The following is an 18656-nucleotide window of genomic DNA, read 5'->3' as shown; positions in this document are numbered from 1 at the left end:
TGAAATCAAAGCTGTAGTTAAGGTTGCCATATCATCAGACCATGCAAAGGAGCCTGCAACATTTTAATATGACCACCCACAATTCTTCAGTACTGCTGCTCATACCTGACCATGAAATGGAATGTAACTTTTATGTGTCCAGCTCCAGGAGATGTCCATTTGGGCATCCCAGTCTTTTGTGGTCTGGTCACACACCTGATAGCACACCTTTTAGAATTCATAAAGCTTTTTATAATTACTTGATGCTGCCGAAAATGTATTCACAGCCAGCATACATTTTTGAATAAGTAAATATACTACCTAAGACCAAATGGTCATGTTGCAAGGCAGTTTATATCTATTAACCCCACCTCACCTTTACCTCTTCTTCCTCTTCCTAGCATTGTCCCGCCAGTGCAGGGTCAGCTATACGGATCTTTGAATGCCACTTTACTCGATCAAACGTGTCGTCTGGGTGCAAGCGTGCAGCCTTCAGATCTGCATTAACTGCATCTTGCCATCTTTGCATTGGTCGTCCGCTTGGCCGCTGGCCATTAACCTCAAGATTGTAGGTCGAAGCTGGCAACAGTGTCCAGAGTTGCAAGTCGAATGTGGCCAAACCAAGAGTCCCTCCCTCACTTTCTCCACAATGGGCACAATACCAAATTGTCATTGGATCATATCATTGGTAATATGGCCGTGGAGGGATACACCCAGTATCCAGTAAGCCATGTGCATCTCCATGACATGGAGACGCTGCTCAGCCGCTCTCGTTACTGGCCAGCATTCTGATCCATGGAGTGCAACAGACTTGACCACAGGATGCCAGTAACTTTCTTCCACCACAGCCATGTCGCATTGACTCTTGCCTGTACCTCACCATCGAAGCTGCCATCGCTCTGTAGGATGGATCCAAGGTACCGAAACGTGTCCGTTTTCTACAGATTTTCGGTGTTAACCTGGATCAAGCCCATGCCGGGAATCGTTTCCAAATATTCAGTCTTTGCGATGTTGAGGCACAGGCCGAACTGGCTCAGGTGGTCACTCCAGGCTTGCACCTGGTGCTGCAGCTCCTCTCGGGTGGTGGTTGCAAGCATGACGTCGTCAGCGTAAAGCAGCTTCCAGGGCACACTGCCCTGGAAATCCCTTGTTATGATGTCCATGACAAGAATGAACAGCAACGGCGACAGTGCAGAGCCCTGGTGAACACCTATATTCATTGGGAACCTGTTGGACATCCCAGCTGCGCACCTCACCCAACTGCTGGTATTCTTATAAAGCAATCTGACCCAGCCTCCGAGCTCTTCAGGCACGCTGTGGTCACGGAGTGCATACCAAATAAGTTGATGGGATATGCGATCGAAGGCCTTCTATAAGTCAAGAAAGGCAGCATGTAGTGGCCTGTTTTTCTCACGTTTCTTCTCCATCAACTGGTGAGCTGCGAAGATTGCATCAGTTGTTCCACAGCCTTTCACAAAGCTGCACTGGTTGACCACTGATCTGGACAATGTCTTGTAAGCATTGGTCGAGGACACGTTCAAAAATTTTCATGATGTGTGAGAGCAGGCATATTGGCCGGTAGTTGGAACATGCCACTGGGTCTCCCTTATTCTTGAAGATCGATATGGTGATGCTCTGGTTCTTCATACTTACAATATCCGTGGTCACCTCCTCAGTTACTATCTGAGGCAATGGTCCAGAGCAGGGCAGGCCTTCCAGAATTGGCAGATGTGAGATGTTTGAGATCTCATCAAAGTGTTCACGCCACCTGCTCAAGACTTCCTTCTTATCTTGCAGCTGCTGACCACTCTTATCCTTTACGCACATATAGTGCTCGATGACACTCGCCGCCCTCATACATGCTTTTGCCAGTCAGTAGATGCTCTTTTCACCTTTCCACGTGTCCAGCTGCTCGCAGAGGTCTCAAGAATGTTCAACCCGGGCTAAAGCCACCACTCTCTTGGCTTCCCGCTTGGCGTCAGTGTAACACTGCTAATTATCACTGGTCTTGTTGGCAAACCAAGCCCCGAAGGCCATCTTCTTTTCCCACAACCTCTGCTGCACTTCCTCAGTCCAGAGTTCATGCAACTCCCACCATTTGATCATTGCCAGCCCTCTCGCGTGGCTGTCCTGGCATTGCGTAGCGATCTTCATATCGATGACTAGCAGATTATGTTGTGGAGCCAGGCAGTCGGATGGAATGAACTTGCATCAGTGGTGCTAGAAGTGTAATCACATCTCCATGCCAGTGGCTGCCTCCACTGGTGTAGGTGACCAAATCGTTCGTACGCTTTTTGAAGAATGCATTGCAAACGACGAGATCACTGGCTTCCGCAAAGTCAAGGATCCGACAGCCATCGTCGTTTCGTGTACCATACCCAAAGCCGCCGTGGAAATCGTGCCTTTGTCCTCCCAACGTGGCCGTTCAGGTCACCACAGACCATGAGCAGATCTTCCGCGGGGCACAATGCAAAGCAGTCATGCAGATACTGCCAGAACAGCTCCTTCTCCTCCTCTGCGCATCCCATATACGGAGCATACGCGGAGAAGACCTGCAATTGGCGGACTCCGATGTAGATGACAGCAGACAGAGTGGCAATTTACTTTGGCCACACAGTCATGCAAGTCAGAGCTGACGACTATGGCGACACCTCGCTGGCTCGTCGTGCCATAGTAGTTTGAACCCATTGCCAATGTCACACGACTTTTGACCTTTCCATCATGTTTTCTGCAGGCAGGCAATATCCATGCGACGCCATTTGAGTATTTCGGCAAGCTGGTGGCTGCGTCCAGTTAGTGTTCCTATGTAGATCGTGGCAATTTGGATTAACTTCGGTTACGTTTTTCAGTTGGGCTAGCTTCTTTGGCTGATTTCACCCTTGAATCGGTGACCTGAGGAAAGTTGAGCGACCGGCTTGTCGCCACAGCCTGACGTCAGGTCCGTGTTTGGCTCATTACCACCTTGCAGGCACCACTAGGAGGAACAGACCTCACCTTTACTGAATAACATGTAACGACACTTAACGACGGCGTTCTCGGAAACACGAGAGCCCGCTGTAATAAATCGGTATCACTGTTGAGTGCTGGTGGTGGTGGAGCAGGGAGCAGTGACAGGCCGGGTGCAAGGGCACTAGTGGTAGTGGTGTCAGCAGCTGGGGTTCTGTTCGCTGTCCTGGGTGTCACACTAGCTCGTCTTCTAACATGTAAGTGCACGATGCTCGCACTGCTATTACATTCACTGTTATTATTCACTCGAGACATTGCTAATATGGTTTGAAGTGATAGGATGTGCCATTTAGAATATTATGTAAGTGTTGTCTTGCCAACGCATACCTGGGGACCTACTTGCTTGTCATTAAGGGTTCCCTTAAAGTGTAAAAAGGTATGTTATTATCAATACTTAAATAAATACATTATAGTTGAGTGGACTTTAATAGTCAATGTTTTAGTAGTCAGTATTTAGATCCAGTTATATTATTGTTTGCAACTGCATTATAACCTTATTACAGACTTTACCCTATTTAAAAAAAAAAAACAGTTAAAGAGAATTTATAACTTTTTTTCTATAATTTCCAATTATGATATTTATGTTGCACAGTTTTAGCTAAAACCAATAGGTCTCGTGCTTTGTGTTGCTTTGCTAAGATATGAATCGGGCCCCCACAGAGGGAGGAGTGGCTCTGGACCCCTGGAGTGTGGACACCTTTCCCAGAGCTCTCAGCACATGTTCCCCATATTCTTCACATTGCCCACATCTCACCACGGCCCCAGTTTGAGCAAGAGACCTCCACCTATCCATGTCAGCATCTGGACAACACACGTATTACACTAAACACTTCGTTCATAGTTACATTATGATGTACACTATGAGAACTTTGTACTGAGTTTCACATTCTAAATCACAAGATGGTCCAGTTATATGCTTCTATAATTGCCTGTACTTTTGTCCAGACCCAGTTACAGTGTCAGATCAGTTGTATACTAAATGTGTTGAATGTTTGTAAGAGCTGTGATTTTCAGGAGCACTTTGACTTTATCAGGTTAACTCCTAAGATGTGACTATAATCATAATTATAGTCAGCATAGTGTCCTCTCACAGAATGTGGCGGCATCCTGACTGGTTTGGAGGGGAGTATAAGCTCACCCAACCATCCAGGTCCGTACCCACCTGACTCTGTGTGTGTGTGGGTGATCAGGGTGTCTCCTCCATCTCTGGTCCAGCTTCACATCTCCTCCCTCGTCATGGAGGGGCCTGCCTCCTGCCTCTTTGATTGGCTGGAGGTTAGAGAAGAGTGGAGACCACTAGAGTCCACAGGTTGGCCTGCCCCCAACACTTAGATTCATAGCATTCTGTATGTGATCAACTTTATTTGTATAGTAGTTGTATATGTATTGTGTAGTACTTATTTAATTTAAGGGAAAAAAAGAACATATTTAACAAAATTAGCAAAATTAAAAGACACACAAATAAATGTGTATATATATCTATTTATAGGACCATGTGCGGTGCAAGGATGTGGTACCTGTGCGGTGCAAGGATGTGGTAGAAATGTAACTTTAAGGGTGAAGCTCACTCCCTCTGGGTTTTGTGGTAGCATGTCTCCTCCTACTGTGAACATGAACAGCACTGTATGGGTGGCATTCTGCTCTGACGGCAGCATTGAGGGCAGTGGGTTCCCAGCCCAAAATCATTCCATTTTTCCCTGGCAAAGTAAGTAATTCACTTCTGTAATCCAGAATGAAAAGTGATTGTTAGAAATGTCCAAAGACTATGCTGCATATAACTCTGTGAATTCCTTTCAGCGAGGCTACAGTTTGGCACAATGATAGACATTGATGGAAGCAAAGAAGTATATAAGTTCAGGACTGAATATACATGATACTCCTAGAAGTAGTGTAGATGAGGATAAAGGGCCAGACTTGACTGGCCCTGACTGGCTGTACTGTGGAACTGCCCGCTAATCATCACCTCTGCCTGCTGCATTCTCCTGCACCTACCAGGGCTCCTGTATGTCCTCTCATTTATTTACTTTGAGAAGGTTTATAAGCCAGTTGTGTCTGGTAATGCTCAGATCTTCCATGTGTGTGCAGTTTCCTTTGTGTTTTTGCATTGTTTCTCTGGTGGTTGGATTCCCACATGCACCCTGCAGCTTTGGCCCCAAGTCAGAAAACAGACGATGACACATTCATGACAGTTTGACAGTTGGTGACAGATCAGTGGTATATTTTCGATGCCAGTCCTTATTTTGTGTGTGTTGGTGTTCGCTATCAGAAAGCTGCTCAAGGGAGGAGTTTATGTGTGACGATGGCCGTTGCCTGTTGTCTGTGTCTGTCTGTGACAGCCGGTCAAACTGTCAGGACCAATCCGACAAGGCCGACTGCAGCCACAAATATAGAGGCAGGACCACTGGGTATACTCATCTCTCAGTATTGTTTATTGTACATGTGCATTCAGTGGGAAAAGAGTGAATTGTTTGCTTTCATATATTATGAGATAATACTATATCTCTTTATTTCTGTATTACTGCATAGAGTGTGGAGATCAAAAGACAGGACTAAGTGGTTGACTGTCCAGTCCAAACCACCCCATGCCTTATCCTCACCAGCAGGTAATCAGCTTCCAGAATTTTTAAAACCATCAAAAACAGTTGGGTTTTAATGAATTGGTGCTTATAAAGAGCTTATTTGTGTTCAAACTATATAAAAGTGAAACTGTTCTGCTGGGATCACTGCTGTTTACCACCTAAATGATAGCTAACAGACCTACTGTTAAAAGCAACACACATTCAGTTCTACTCCTCTTTTCTCCTCTTCTCTCTGTCCCTGTCCACATGCTTGTCTGGGCTAAACCCTCCCAGCAGTGTATGTGGAATATATTTGCAGAACAAGGCCATGCCATCAAACTGAGCTTTCACAACTTCTGACAACTGGAGACTCAGAATGTTTGTGACTTCGACTACATGGAAGTGCGGGAAAGCGGAGCCTCCGGGGATAACAGTGTGCTTGTCATTGTTCCAGCAGCACTGGTCACTCCCTCTTTTTACACGTCAAATCATCATTTCTTGCAGAAATCTGAAAAGTAAAAAAAATAACATTCCATTAGAATTAAACCATCATGGAAAGTGAGGTGTGTGGTTTTATCCTACCAGATAAAATCAGTATACCTTGCTTCCTGGATGTAGGTTCTGCGGCTCAGGTGTCCCTCCCGATCTGGCTTCCTTGGGGCCAATGATGACTGTGGTGTTTGTAGCCAACGAAGGTGTGGCCAACAGGGGCTTTTATGCCTCATATCAGGTCATCTCTCTCTCAGAAAGTTTTTTTTATGGCTGTGTATTTATGTTTGGAACAGAGGCTCTTTTTATAAGTCACTTTGGTGCAGGCACACTATAAACAATTCTTAGTGGAAATATGATGCTCTGAGAAGTAGGTGACAGTATGTGACACCATAATCATGAAACCAGAATAAGGCACTGTGGGGTTATCCATTTTTTGGAACTGCATGGGTAACGTTCACTAAATTTAGATTTAGAAGGGTATTTTTTAATGTTAATCTGAACCATTACAGATACAGTCTTTTAACTTGGGGTAGCCAAGTCTCATGAAATGGCTAGAATCATGTAAACTGAAAACTCAAATTAATGATTACATAATGCAATGAGAACTGATATGTCCCATTGCTTCTACAAGGCCACTGTGGATTCAGTGCTACTGCTCCTTGCTCCACTGGTTTTTCCCACTAGGGACCTGCCGTCCCGAGCAGTTTGCCTGCACCACAGGGGCTTGCCTCTCCTGTGAGTGGCTCTGTGATGGTTGGTACAATTGTGCTGATGGTGCGGACGAGCAAAACTATGCACCTGCCGTGAAGCAGGCGTTAAAAATTCATTGGACAGCAACATCTATATGCTAAATCAATAATCCAGTATTCCTAATAACGGCAATTGGGGAACAGAAATCTTCTAACTTTTTTACAATACCCATCAGTGATTCTTGTTAGCATTTCTGAAGTAAATAAGCCTGTATCTGCTCTGCTATAGCACCATCTTGTGAGCTCATCCAGGTGGAGATATGCCTAGGTCTGAGCTATAACCTCACCTCCTTCCCTAAGATATGGCTCTCCATCACCATTCAAAGCCAGGCTACCAACATGCTCCACAAGTACAGTGTAAGGAATTACAATACCCAGAATGCTGTTCATCACGCTCATGGGTGGTGAATATCATAACTGCTGGTACACCCAGCTCTGCTTCTTTGCACAGGTGCTGATGGAGCTGGCATGCTTCGAGCCCCTGAGGCAGCTGGTGTGCGCCATGTTCCTTCCACAGTGCAGCCTGCAGGGCGGCGTGCTCCAGCCATGCATGTCCATTTGCATGGCTGGAAAGAGGCAGTGTGGCCAAACTCTGAACCTCCTCAGCCTAAGCTGGCCCACCAGCTGCCAACTCCCACCAGACTCCCAAGACCCCCTGGCATGCTCCCTCCCCTGGGATGCCTCAAAACCCAGCTGGACCAGCACTCATCACTACGGCAGTTTACTACCTCCATGATCCAGGGCTCTATGCATTTACTGACAGTTTCTGGGGGTATTTTTGTTTTATGGAGAATGATTTTATTGTCAGGTCTAATGATAGATTTGTGACAGATTCATGAAGGATTCCACTTCCTTGCAAAAATGCTAAGTTTATTTTTAAGTACCACTTAGTAGTACCACTCTCAGATAAAACACCTCTAGTAACCAAGAATATGTAAAATAGCTTGTATGAACAGGTTGATGTTTTGTAAATTTCATTTCTGAAATTCATTTCTAGAATTTTTTCCATCCACTACGTTACCCCTTCTGTGAAGGGTTAAAGGGGCCTGATTGGACACCATTGTCTTTGATTATATCATACTTCTCACTCTGAACTGGTGAGTGGTTTTCATTAGAACACTACAAAACTTCAACACCTGGTTTGTTAAATCTCCTTCCCATGCCAGTAACAATAAGCCTAAATTTATGGAAACAGGTAAATCTTAGGAGGAGCACTTGAAAATGAGATTGGTAATCAATGTGTATCAGAGTGAAGCAATGTCTGTCCTTCATAACAGTTCATCAAGTTAGTGGCTAAAATTATATATGAATTATTTCTATTCAGGAACAGCTCAGACAGTAAACGGACTAGATTATAAGAGGACTATGACCAGTCTTAATTTGGAATGTGGCAAACAGACAAATAATTAATCTCCTTAAGATACTTTTATTGAATTGCCTGATACAAATCTAAGTAGTGGTTTAACAAACCCATTGCAATACCAATGCAGTATTTTTAAAATGATCTAGTCAATAATTATAGAAGAAAATCTATCATTTCAAATGTTCAGAATAGGGACACTTAATTACATAGTTCATACTGTACTCTACCACTCAGCAGGGGCAGACAGTGATGATCAAAGTATTCAACACTCATTTGTGACAATCATTTCAAGAACATCATAAATTTAAGTTCTAAAGAAGCCAAATGAACAAATCTTTTCCATCAAAAAAGCCCTATGGAATCAGGCTGTGCAATTGCTATACTGGCATAATGACTTTGAGTGTGTGATCCAAGGCTACTGCAGTCAGGCCCCAGATTCTATGCTTATCATTGTGAAACACAGGAAGAGTGTAGCCATAGCAATCTCCAGTCCGAAAGTGTGTGTAACCCCGGTTTTGGGGGTTGCATAGATGAGCTACTGTCAGGGTGAAGATCTCCTCCACCTGTTGGTCACAGAGGGAAACAAGGAAAAAGGAAGTCAAGTAAAAAAAAAAAAAAATAAAAAAAAAAACTTTAGATAAAGACAAGCATTTCAACAAATCTGCTTACCTCACTTGGGTTAGGATGGAATTTTAGCGATTCCAGTGGTCCAAGGTTGGCTAATACAGGAGCAATCAGCATTCCCGACTGAAAAGGCACAATATAAACTAAATCAAAATGTGTGCATATGAGGAACATACAACAACAAAACATAATTATATCTTTCTTTCTGAGAATTTTGCAACCTCTTGTTCCTTATTACTAGGGCTGGGGGGAAACCTGATAAATAACTAAATTAGTTGAATAAATAAAGAGACATATAAATAAATGGGGGTTGGCAAAAAAAAAATGAGAGTCTGGTATAATATGATGCATATATCTGATATAATATGAAGAACCTTAAAATCAGGGTGCAGCACGCAACCGCTTATAAATATCAAATTTGCTTTGACCTGGTGAACCTATAACTGTTTGTATACATGTGATTATATTTTATATATATATATATATATATATATATATATATATATATATATATATATATACTATATACACACACACACACACACACACACACACACACACACATACATACACATACACACACAGCTTGGCTAAAAAAAGGTCACACACTAATATTTCGTTGGACCGCCTTTAGCTTTGATTACATTCACACACATTCACTGTGGCATCCTTTCCACAAGCTTCTGCAATGTCACAACATTTATTTCTGTCCAGAGTTGCATTAATTTTTCCCCCAAGATCTTGTATTGATGAGAGATTTGGACCATTGCGCAAAGTCCAGCACATCCCAAAGATTCTCAATGGGGTTCAGGTCTGGACTCTGTGCTGGCCAGTGTGAAAATTATGTCTCATGCTCCCTGAACCACTCTTTTACAATTTGAGCCCAATGAATCCTGGAATTGTCATCTTGGAATATGCCCGTGCCATCAGGGAAGAAAAAATCCATTGATGGAATAACCTGGTCATTCAGTATATTCAAATAGTCAGCTGACCTCATTCTTTGGGCACATAACGTTGCTGAACTGAGACCTGACCAACTGCAACAACCCCAGATCATAGCACTGCCCCCACAGGCTTGTACGGTAGGCACTAGGCATGATGGGTGCATCACTTCAGCCGCCTCTCTTCTTAGCCTGATGCGCCCATCACTCTGGAACAGGGTAAATCTGGACTCATCAGACCACATGACCTTCTTGCATTGCTCCAGAGTCCAATCTTTATGCACCCTAGCAAATTGAAGCTGTTTTTGCCGGTTAGTTTCAGTGACAAGTTGTTCTCTTAAGGCTACACAGCTGTTTAGTCCCAATCCCTTGAGTTCCCTTCGCATTGTGCATGTGGAAATGCTCTTACTTTCACTATTAAACATATCCCTGAGTTCTGCTGTTGTTTTTCTATGATTTGATTTCACTGCACGTTTAAGTAATCACCGATCACGATCATTCAAGATTTTTTTCTGACCACATTCCTTCCCCAAAGATTATGTTTCTCCACTGTCCTTCCACTTTTTAATGATGCGTTGGACAGTTCTTAACCTGATTTTGGTAGTTTCAGCAATCTGCTTAGAGGTTTTCTCTGTTTGATGCATGCCAATAATTTGACCCTTCTGAAATTAACGTCTTTTCCATGACCACAGGATGTGTCTTTTGACATGGTTGTTTAACAAATGAGAAGCTCCTCACTGCATTAGTTAGGGTTAAAAAACTTGTTGCCAGCTGAACAATCACCCATGCAGTAATTATCCAATGGTAGACTCTGACCTATTTGCTTAGTTAAATCCAGGTGGTGACCTTTTTTTTGGCCAGGCAGTGTGTGTGTGTGGCTTCTGTTTAAGTGCATGATTCACTGCCGTCCCTTATCATCACTGGTTGAGTTCTGGGGAAAAGGCAAGTGTGTGATGCAGCAGTGTGACAAAAGGTATAGTGACGTGAGTGAAGCCTCACATGAGTAAAACCTCACCTTGTCACGCAGTGGTCTAAGCAATCCCCACACTTCATTTTCAGTCACTGAAATCCCAAGTTCCTCGCAAGCTTCCCGCAGTGCTGTGTCCACAACATTCCTGTCCATAGCATCTCGCTTCCCCCCTGCAAAACTACAAAAAAGACACGATTTCATTCAGATATGAACTTCCTGTTCACACAAAGATAACATAGGTACTGGTCAAAGCAGCCTTTTTCTGAAAGTAACATTAGTGGGTTGAATAATGAGGGGTACTACTTAATCCTATGTAAGGTGTTTTTTTAAGGCTCAGCCTAAACTCTCTTTGCATTCTTATAGCTATAAATAAAATGAATGCCCTGAGGAAAGAGGAAAAAAAAAAAAAAGGTGACTGGCCTGAGATCAGCAACTAAAAATTTCAACACAGTCCCAATGAAATAATCAATCGAGGAAACTTGTCTACACGGAGACGGTGCTCCTTGCCTATTTATATATATTTATTTCTTTAATACTTGAACATAAAGCACACAGAAGGGTAAGCTAAGGTGGAAGCAGACTCACGGGGTGGCCAAGTCTGATGAAAGCCAACACACCACTGTAAAATCAACAACTTATATATATATATATATATATATATTGAACAGGAAAAGGACTTGTACCTGACATCGCCTTTGTGCCTTCCCCTGAGTTTGCTGGATCTAAGGGTGAAAAGAAAGGCAGGCTCTCCACCCACCATGCACAGACACACCAGCACGGCTGCCCACTTTTTGGCTGGCTTTTGCTCATAAAGCACTGTGTTGGACTGCAGCTGGTCCCGACAACGGGCCTCGTTCTGGGCCGACAGGCACCCCTCAAGGGTGGCCCACTGGGGAACTCTCCTGTGCACACTGCACGCTTGGGCTGTCAAAAGTCCGTAACAGCTCTGTACCATAGGACAGGGAATCCAGAGCATTCTGCTTAACATATATGGCCTATTCAACGTGTATGTGACCCCTCTGACAGTATGGTAGTTCTGATTCTCAACGCTGGTGTTCTGCTCTGATTTCCACGTCCGTGAAGAACAGCTGTGCTTTTCCTTGCACTGTTCAAGTTGTAGGCACTTGCTGGGAACAAAATTCCTGAGGCTAAAATGTTTTGATGAAGTGGTTTTTGGAGCGTAGATTACAGAGGCCTTTCCCATAAACTGTGAGGAGGTTATAGGCCCAGCTGCCTTAGACGTCACATTGTGGGAAGGGTTTTCAGGGTTAATGCAAATGCTTGTGTTAACAGGGAAAGAGAAGGAACTATGATGAGTTTCTTGTGAAAAGTGAGTGAGTCTGTGTGGTTCAGGCATACGAGGTTGCCTCTGCTGTCGTCCTTTCTCTCTACTGACCATGCAAAGCCATTGTGAGAAAAGGCTACTGCTCTCTCCAAAAGAGTGCTTCTGAGAGTGTCTGAATGTCATAAGCAGTGATTTATGGGTCCCCAGTGGGCAAGTCATTGACTGAGGACACCTAAACATCCTGGGAGGAAAACAAGTTAAAGTGAGATCCACAACAGCCAATTGGATTTGTAACCTATTTTCAGAAATAAATTTCTGTGGTAATTTAAGACTGGGAAACACACACACACACACGTATACAGTTAAAATTGTGAGAAACAGGATGTCCTTTCTGTAAAACGCCGCAGTTTTAGTACCACGCACACAATTAGTCAAAAGAATGGACACACCAAGTCTTTTCTACAGTTTAGGTAATAACAGTATCAAAACAATTAAATATGTGATTATGTTACACAAAAATATGCTTTTCCATCAGTCTTGAAGAAATACTTACAAGTTAGGGTGAGGGGCTAATGATCTGAATAAAAGCTATTTGCTGAGGGGACATATAAAATCTATTTTAATTTATTTTATTATTTTTATATTTGGAAATCAATTCATATTAACTTTCACCCTTTTAGATAAAATGCTCTTTTCACTAGCTTGAGCGAGCGCGCGCACACACACACACACACACACACACACACACACACACACACACACACACACACACACACACACACACACACACGTGTTACCAACTGTTATCCTCGCTAAACTAAATGATTTCCTATCTGATGCATGGCCAGATTTAAAACACCTGCACACCTGATCCAGTCATACTAATCATGGAGAACTCCACAAAAGTGCGCTAACAGAGCGACTACCATGAATACCGGTGACCTTCCAAGATTAAACGGTGCTTTTCCTACACGTTCTGGACATCAGGCACATTTCCTGTTTGTATATTTATAATGCTATAATCAGCCAGCTCAATAACATGCACGTCCAGTATTGTCATAATACTATTTTAATGGCTGCTTTACAAGGCACGCAGTGGATGCCACTGGGGTATTTCCAAATGGTCTAGTTAAGTCTAATTAACTAGCTAGCTAGGTTAGCTAACTATAATGCTCCACAATATCGAAAGTGAAATGTTATTCTTGACCTGCTATTAGTTGTTAGGTAGCCGGCTAGAAATCCTAGGATTATGATCATGTTCTGTTATAGTGGCGGCTTTCAATCGACTTTGTCCAATGTTTTCTAAGTCTTAATAGCAGAATTAATAAGCTAACTTATAACCACAGTTGTATCTCGACCTCTCGGTTCTCCGACAGATAGCTAGATATATAACCTATATAATACATTTTGCTATTTACGAACTTGCTGTAACTAAAGGCATCACTCAACACAGTAATTCTAAGTGAATTCTAACGGGAACTTTAATGACACCAACGGTCTGTCATTAGCATTAGCTAGCAGAGCTGCACACAGGCTAGCTAACTACCCACAAATGCAAAGTAAACACCAGTGAGCTATTTTGGGGCGCATTTTAAATCGGCGCTCCAGAATATAATATCCAAATTTGCTCACAGGGAAAAGACCTGCGCAGCGGGTCCCTCAATTCACTCACCTTGAGCATACAGCTAGAACAGCTAGACTTTTCCGGTTGCTGCTCGGGTTGCCAGATGCACCTTTGGCTTTTCACCCCCTCTAGGATGATTACTAGGCTAATTGAGACACAGTAACGCAATACTGTGAAGGACGTAGTTGGCAGAACATTGAAATTGAACCATTAACGTGATTTGGAGTATATTGACCTAAGCTACTGGGTTTACTTCCTTTCAGGTTACAGATAAAGTTTAATTTACCAACCGTTTTCTTCCCTCATTACCACAACACAGTGCTTGCTATCAGTTAAAGATATAGTTTATGACGGAATAGTGTATTTACTTGTATTACTTCAAGTGAAGTTAATTTACTGATTCACTTAATATAGGAATGTGTACAAAACTGAATGTAAGCGAAGTGGCTCTCATTCTCTCTGAAATATATGACTCTTGTAGTCAAAAGGTATTGGTCTAAAATGCATAGACCAAACTATAAATAATACAATTATTGTATTTATACATATGTTTACTTAAATATTTAATCAGATATACAACTTGGATGGTAGAATTTCTTAGCACTGACTGCTACCACTCTCAAACTTCCAGCCTTCTGAAAATCTATAACTGACTACCTTTTTCCATTAGCATGACGTGACAAACAAGTCTGTCTTCCTTTTTTGAATTTCTCTCATTCTTCTCAGCCTACATCATTTAAATACGGGGGACTGAAACTGGTGAGACTCCTGCTCCTTTCCTCATGACTCATTTGGAAAGTTTTACAGGACCTGTTATACCAGTCACTAACTCCTCCCACTGTAGTTTTAAAATCTAGCTCTTTGTGCTTTTCAGAAGTAGTGTGTCTCAACACCATCTCCAGGGACCCTGGTGTCTCCTTATTCCTTTCTGCACAATGGCTATGTCCAGCTGCCCTCCAGAGATCTTTTCCTGCTCCGTATGTTTGGAAATCTTGTGTGACCCAGCTACACTTCCTTGTGGTCACAGCTACTGCCTTCAGTGCATCCAGAAGCACTGGGATAAAGCTGCAAAGGGTGTCTACTCCTGTCCCCAGTGCAGACAGGTGTTCAACCCCAGGCCCTCCCTGGGCAGGAACAACATGCTGATGGAAGCTATGAAGAAACTGAGCGTGAGGGAGCAGGACAGGCCTCCCTCACCTGTTTGTTCCTCCATGGATCCATCTCCCACTGTGTCCACAGATTCCTCTTCTCACTTTCAACAGGCACTCCCCAGGGGTGATGGAGCTCAAGGCACTGATGAAGGTGGCCTTTATCCACAGCTCCCTTACAGCTCCCCTGAGCTGTGTTCACTGCACCACCAGCTGCTCGAGTTGTACTGCTTTGATGACAAAGAAAGAGTGTGCGATGAATGTAGTTTCTTGGGACATAAGGGTCATCGAGTGGTCCGTCCAGATGAGGAAAAAAATGAAAAACAGGTACAGTATTTGTTTCCTTTTTTTAAATTGGTTTTAACTCATTCTGTCTCATCAGCTTCACTCACTTTAGTTGCAGGATTTATTCTTTGATTTTTTATTTTTTTTAAAATTAGTTTAATTCTCATTTTTGTGCCATTCTCTTTGAGCAGCAAGAGCTGGCACAAATGAAGGCAATGGTACAAAAGTGTATTCATGACAGAGAGAGGATTATTCAAACATTACCCCAGACTTTCCAAGCCCACAAGGTAAAGCTAATTCCTACTTCTTTCTATTAAGGAACTGACTTCATAAAAGAAAAAAAAATATTTTTGCCAGGATCTGCTCATTAGTTATGTGACACAGACTCCCCCCCCCCCCACCCCATTTGGTTTAGAATGCGATTCAGGATCTGCAGAGGGACAGCCTAGGGATCTACACTGAAGCAATGAAGTGTGTCGAGTCAATGAACTCTCACGTAACAGAGCTCCTTCAAAACTATGAGTCCTCCTATTATAATCGCATTGAGGACCAGCGCTATAGGCTGCAGCAGGAGATCTGCCAGCTGTACAAGCAAGAGGAGGAGCTGAACAGGATGGCCAACACTGAGGACTCCATTCAGTTTCTAAATGTAAGCAGGAGAAGCCTCAGCGCAGGCATTTTCCTAATGTAACGCAGTCGTTTTGAAAAGTTGAAGTAGTACAGACTATAAAATATTCTGCATGCTTATTATCTTTATAACTCCACACTGATGGAATTGTATAGGTTTTATAATGGACTACCTGTTGTATTAAATAGGGTTTATTACTGTATCCTCTTTTGTGCTGTTGGGTCCAGTGGTTTTTCTCAATGGCGGCTGCAGAGCAGGTTGGCAGTGCAGAGCTACAGATCAGCCAGCCAGAGGCCGAGGCCAGTAGGATCAGATCAGCTATTGGGGCTTTTGGAGAGGGCCTTCAGGTCCTTTTCAAAGGAAGCTTGGCCAACATCTTCAGAACTGGTAAAACCCTGTTCAACTGGGCGCTATTGCCTTTCCTGCAACACCAGAACATGATTCATATTACCATAGTAACTGGACCTGCAGCAGGTGCCTTGTGCTTTTATTCGTCATCCAATGTCTTGGGTCAACATATTCTCCTGGCAAAGTTTGTTCATAGCTCAGGTTATAGCACTGAACTGTCACACCTTTGAATAATGGTAAAACCTTTGTTTTTGATGGTGGAATAAAAATGATCCACCATGATGAGCAATGTGCTTCGTTTTGCTCTGTAGTAAATGATGTTGCAGAGTCTGCACAAACTGCCCAGACCTCAGCAGCAAGTTCAGTCCCTGGCAATCCAACAGTTGTGTCACAGAAATCAGGTAAGTAGTAGGGTTGTTTTTCTTTTATTTCCTATAACGGGCAACTGCTGAATCCTTACTTGTTTTATAATTATTTTGTAATTCTGCAAGTATTTGCTCTTGTGCGTTTTACTGTATTGTACATTGTTTGTTTTCTCTATTTCACTTCAAAAGAGTAGAACACCCCTAAAAAGACATACTGTTCACATAACATATTATATTGTGAGAAATTTGTAATGGGATAAATAGAATGGTCTTAAGCGAAGCATTGCCTTACTGAAATCATTACTGCTTTATCTTTTAGCACCTGCGTCTGACAAGAGTGACAGTAAAGCGACAGGCACAGCACTTGTTACCTCCACACTTCATCCACCACCTCCTCCTGCAAACTCGGGTGATGATGCAAAACACACAAACTGCCATGCAAGAGCAAGACATTTTGATTTCTATTTTTAATGACCTATACTTTCCTTTTGTGCAGTAAAGGAATCAGCCTCCTTTAGTGTGGAAAACCCAGCACCTAAAACCAGGGAAGAAATGCTTAAATGTAAGTGCCTGTTATACATAAAACTTTAGAAACAGACTTAATGCAGGTGCAGAGCTCCGATCAAAATCCCATTCCTGATAAATGACTGAAGGTGATGAGGGGCAAACGTGTGATTTAGTCTGGCTATATGGAATTAAGGAATTGGCTTGTGACTAGTCAATTAGACTCTCAAGTCATTTCAGATGCTAGAATAATATATATTATATTATTCCTTAGCCAATAAACACTCTGAAAGCTTGTCTGAATGTGAGAAAAGGTAAATTAATCAATTAGTCTTAATTAAGAAGTCTTGTATATTCTTCATCATGTGGTCTTGCATAATATGGCCTCTAAAATGAGAATAAAAATTTTTGGTGTCATAATTTCTAAAAGTGCCATTTTCTAACAATTCAACAAATGGCTTCATTCTTTCAGCATATCTTTTGGTATAATTTTGGTTGTTTTTGAAGAATACTAGTGAACAATGGCCATTTTTTTCAGTCCGCTTCCAGCCCACGCTAGACCACAACAGTGCATATCGTCACATTCGTTTGTCAGATGGGGATCGCAAGGCCACGCTCCGTGCCGAGAACCAGAACTACCCGGAGCATGCCGAGCGTTTTCTCTACTGGAGGCAGGTCATTTGCCGGGAGCCACTGGCTGGAAGCCCTTACTACTGGGAGGTAGAATGGACAGGCCAGAAGGTACTGTAGCACAAACGTCTAATTGCAAAAATTATGCAAATTAAATATGATCACTTTAGCTAGCCTACACAAGGTTTAGTGGAAGTGCATTGTAAGTAAACCAAGTTGGGTTACCTTTAAAATAAATCAATTCAAACTTCTCATCAGGTCACCATCGGAGTGGCATATAAAGAAATGGGGCGCTCTACATCGGATGACAGCTCCAGGATCGGCCACAACGAGCACTCATGGGGCCTATACTGGTCTGGCTCTGCTTTCTCTCTGTGGCATGCAGGGAAGGAAACAGCCCTGGCCGCACCCAAGGCACACTGCATCGGCATATACCTGGACCAGCAAGCAGGCGTGCTGGCATTCTATAGGGTGTTACACAAGGAGGCCCACCAGATTTGCTGCGTTGAAACTGAATTCAGTGGACCTCTCTTCCCCAGCTTCCGCTTCTGGTCTGCGATGGGCTCCACTATCACTCTGTGCCAGCTAGACTAATGGTGGGGCGGAAGACCTCTGAAGTTTCATTTTGTTTGTTGGTCACTCTAATCATCCTGGGTTTTGCAGCATGTTTTATAAAAATGCCTAAATGTTTTCTGTAAAATACTTGTATAAGGAGACATGGTGTTGGTGAAAATAGTACACTGTTGTGCATGGCCACTAAAGGGCTTATATAAATACAGAATGATCCATGATTTCTGTGGGTGATTCCTGCCCCTTGAGCTCTGGAGTTTTGGATTTGAAAACTATTAAGATTCACCTGGTTTTTCTCCTTACTTCTTGCTCAGTTTCTTTATTTTATACATCAAATCACAATGTTACCAAAAAACAGGACTTTTCACTGCGGATCGCAAAAGAATGAATAAAGAATAAGTTTGCATGTCTGCTGATATGGTTTCTGCTTTTATCTCTGCACACTAGGACTTTAGCGTACTTGTCCTCGTGTTCTCCTACATGTGCTTTTAGTCTTGCTACCACCCAAATGCAGGCCCATAGAACACCTTTCTGAAGCAGTTCTGTAGAAGATTACATATGAGAGTAGAGTGTTTAACCCACTCCTG

At 42.9% G+C, this 18656-nt stretch overlaps 3 protein-coding genes and 1 pseudogene across 3 annotated transcripts; 2 read left to right on the top strand and 2 right to left on the bottom strand.

Annotated features, from left to right (window-relative positions):
• Positions 1–376: 376 nt before the first annotated feature.
• Positions 377–2989, bottom strand: LOC118242577 (annotated as a pseudogene).
• An 81-nt stretch (positions 2990–3070) lies between these two features.
• Positions 3071–7520, top strand: mfrp (membrane frizzled-related protein; the record flags this gene model as incomplete). The annotated part of the gene is given in 11 exon segments (XM_035534370.1): positions 3071–3182; positions 3625–3672; positions 4079–4271; positions 4542–4690; positions 5252–5377; positions 5512–5588; positions 5838–5985; positions 6158–6292; positions 6720–6845; positions 7005–7141; positions 7236–7520. Coding segments are annotated over 11 exon segments (1536 nt in total), but the record flags the coding sequence as incomplete, so codon positions are not given.
• Positions 7521–8200: 680 nt separating this feature from the next.
• nudt8 (nudix (nucleoside diphosphate linked moiety X)-type motif 8) lies at positions 8201–13688 on the bottom strand. The gene is made up of 5 exons (XM_027005835.2): positions 13640–13688; positions 11366–12208; positions 10728–10860; positions 8817–8894; positions 8201–8710 (listed from the first exon to the last, which is right to left on the bottom strand). The coding sequence occupies exons 2-5, from the start codon at positions 12205–12207 to the stop codon at positions 8525–8527; spliced, it is 1239 nt and encodes a 412-aa protein (XP_026861636.2). The 5' UTR covers position 12208; positions 13640–13688; the 3' UTR covers positions 8201–8524.
• An 838-nt stretch (positions 13689–14526) lies between these two features.
• ftr86 (finTRIM family, member 86) lies at positions 14527–18389 on the top strand. Its single transcript, XM_027005804.2, has 9 exons — positions 14527–15066; positions 15216–15311; positions 15440–15673; positions 15880–16039; positions 16312–16401; positions 16685–16774; positions 16862–16927; positions 17408–17610; positions 17758–18389. Exons 1-9 carry the CDS (start codon positions 14527–14529, stop codon positions 18091–18093), a joined length of 1815 nt encoding a protein of 604 aa, XP_026861605.2. The 3' UTR covers positions 18094–18389.
• The last annotated feature ends 267 nt before the right edge of the window (positions 18390–18656 follow it).

The sequence above is a fragment of the Electrophorus electricus genome, chromosome 15 (genome assembly GCF_013358815.1).
Source record: "Electrophorus electricus isolate fEleEle1 chromosome 15, fEleEle1.pri, whole genome shotgun sequence".
NCBI lineage: Eukaryota > Metazoa > Chordata > Actinopteri > Gymnotiformes > Gymnotidae > Electrophorus > Electrophorus electricus.
Note: the sequence above shows the minus strand (reverse complement) of the source record. Positions and strands in the feature narration are given on the sequence as shown.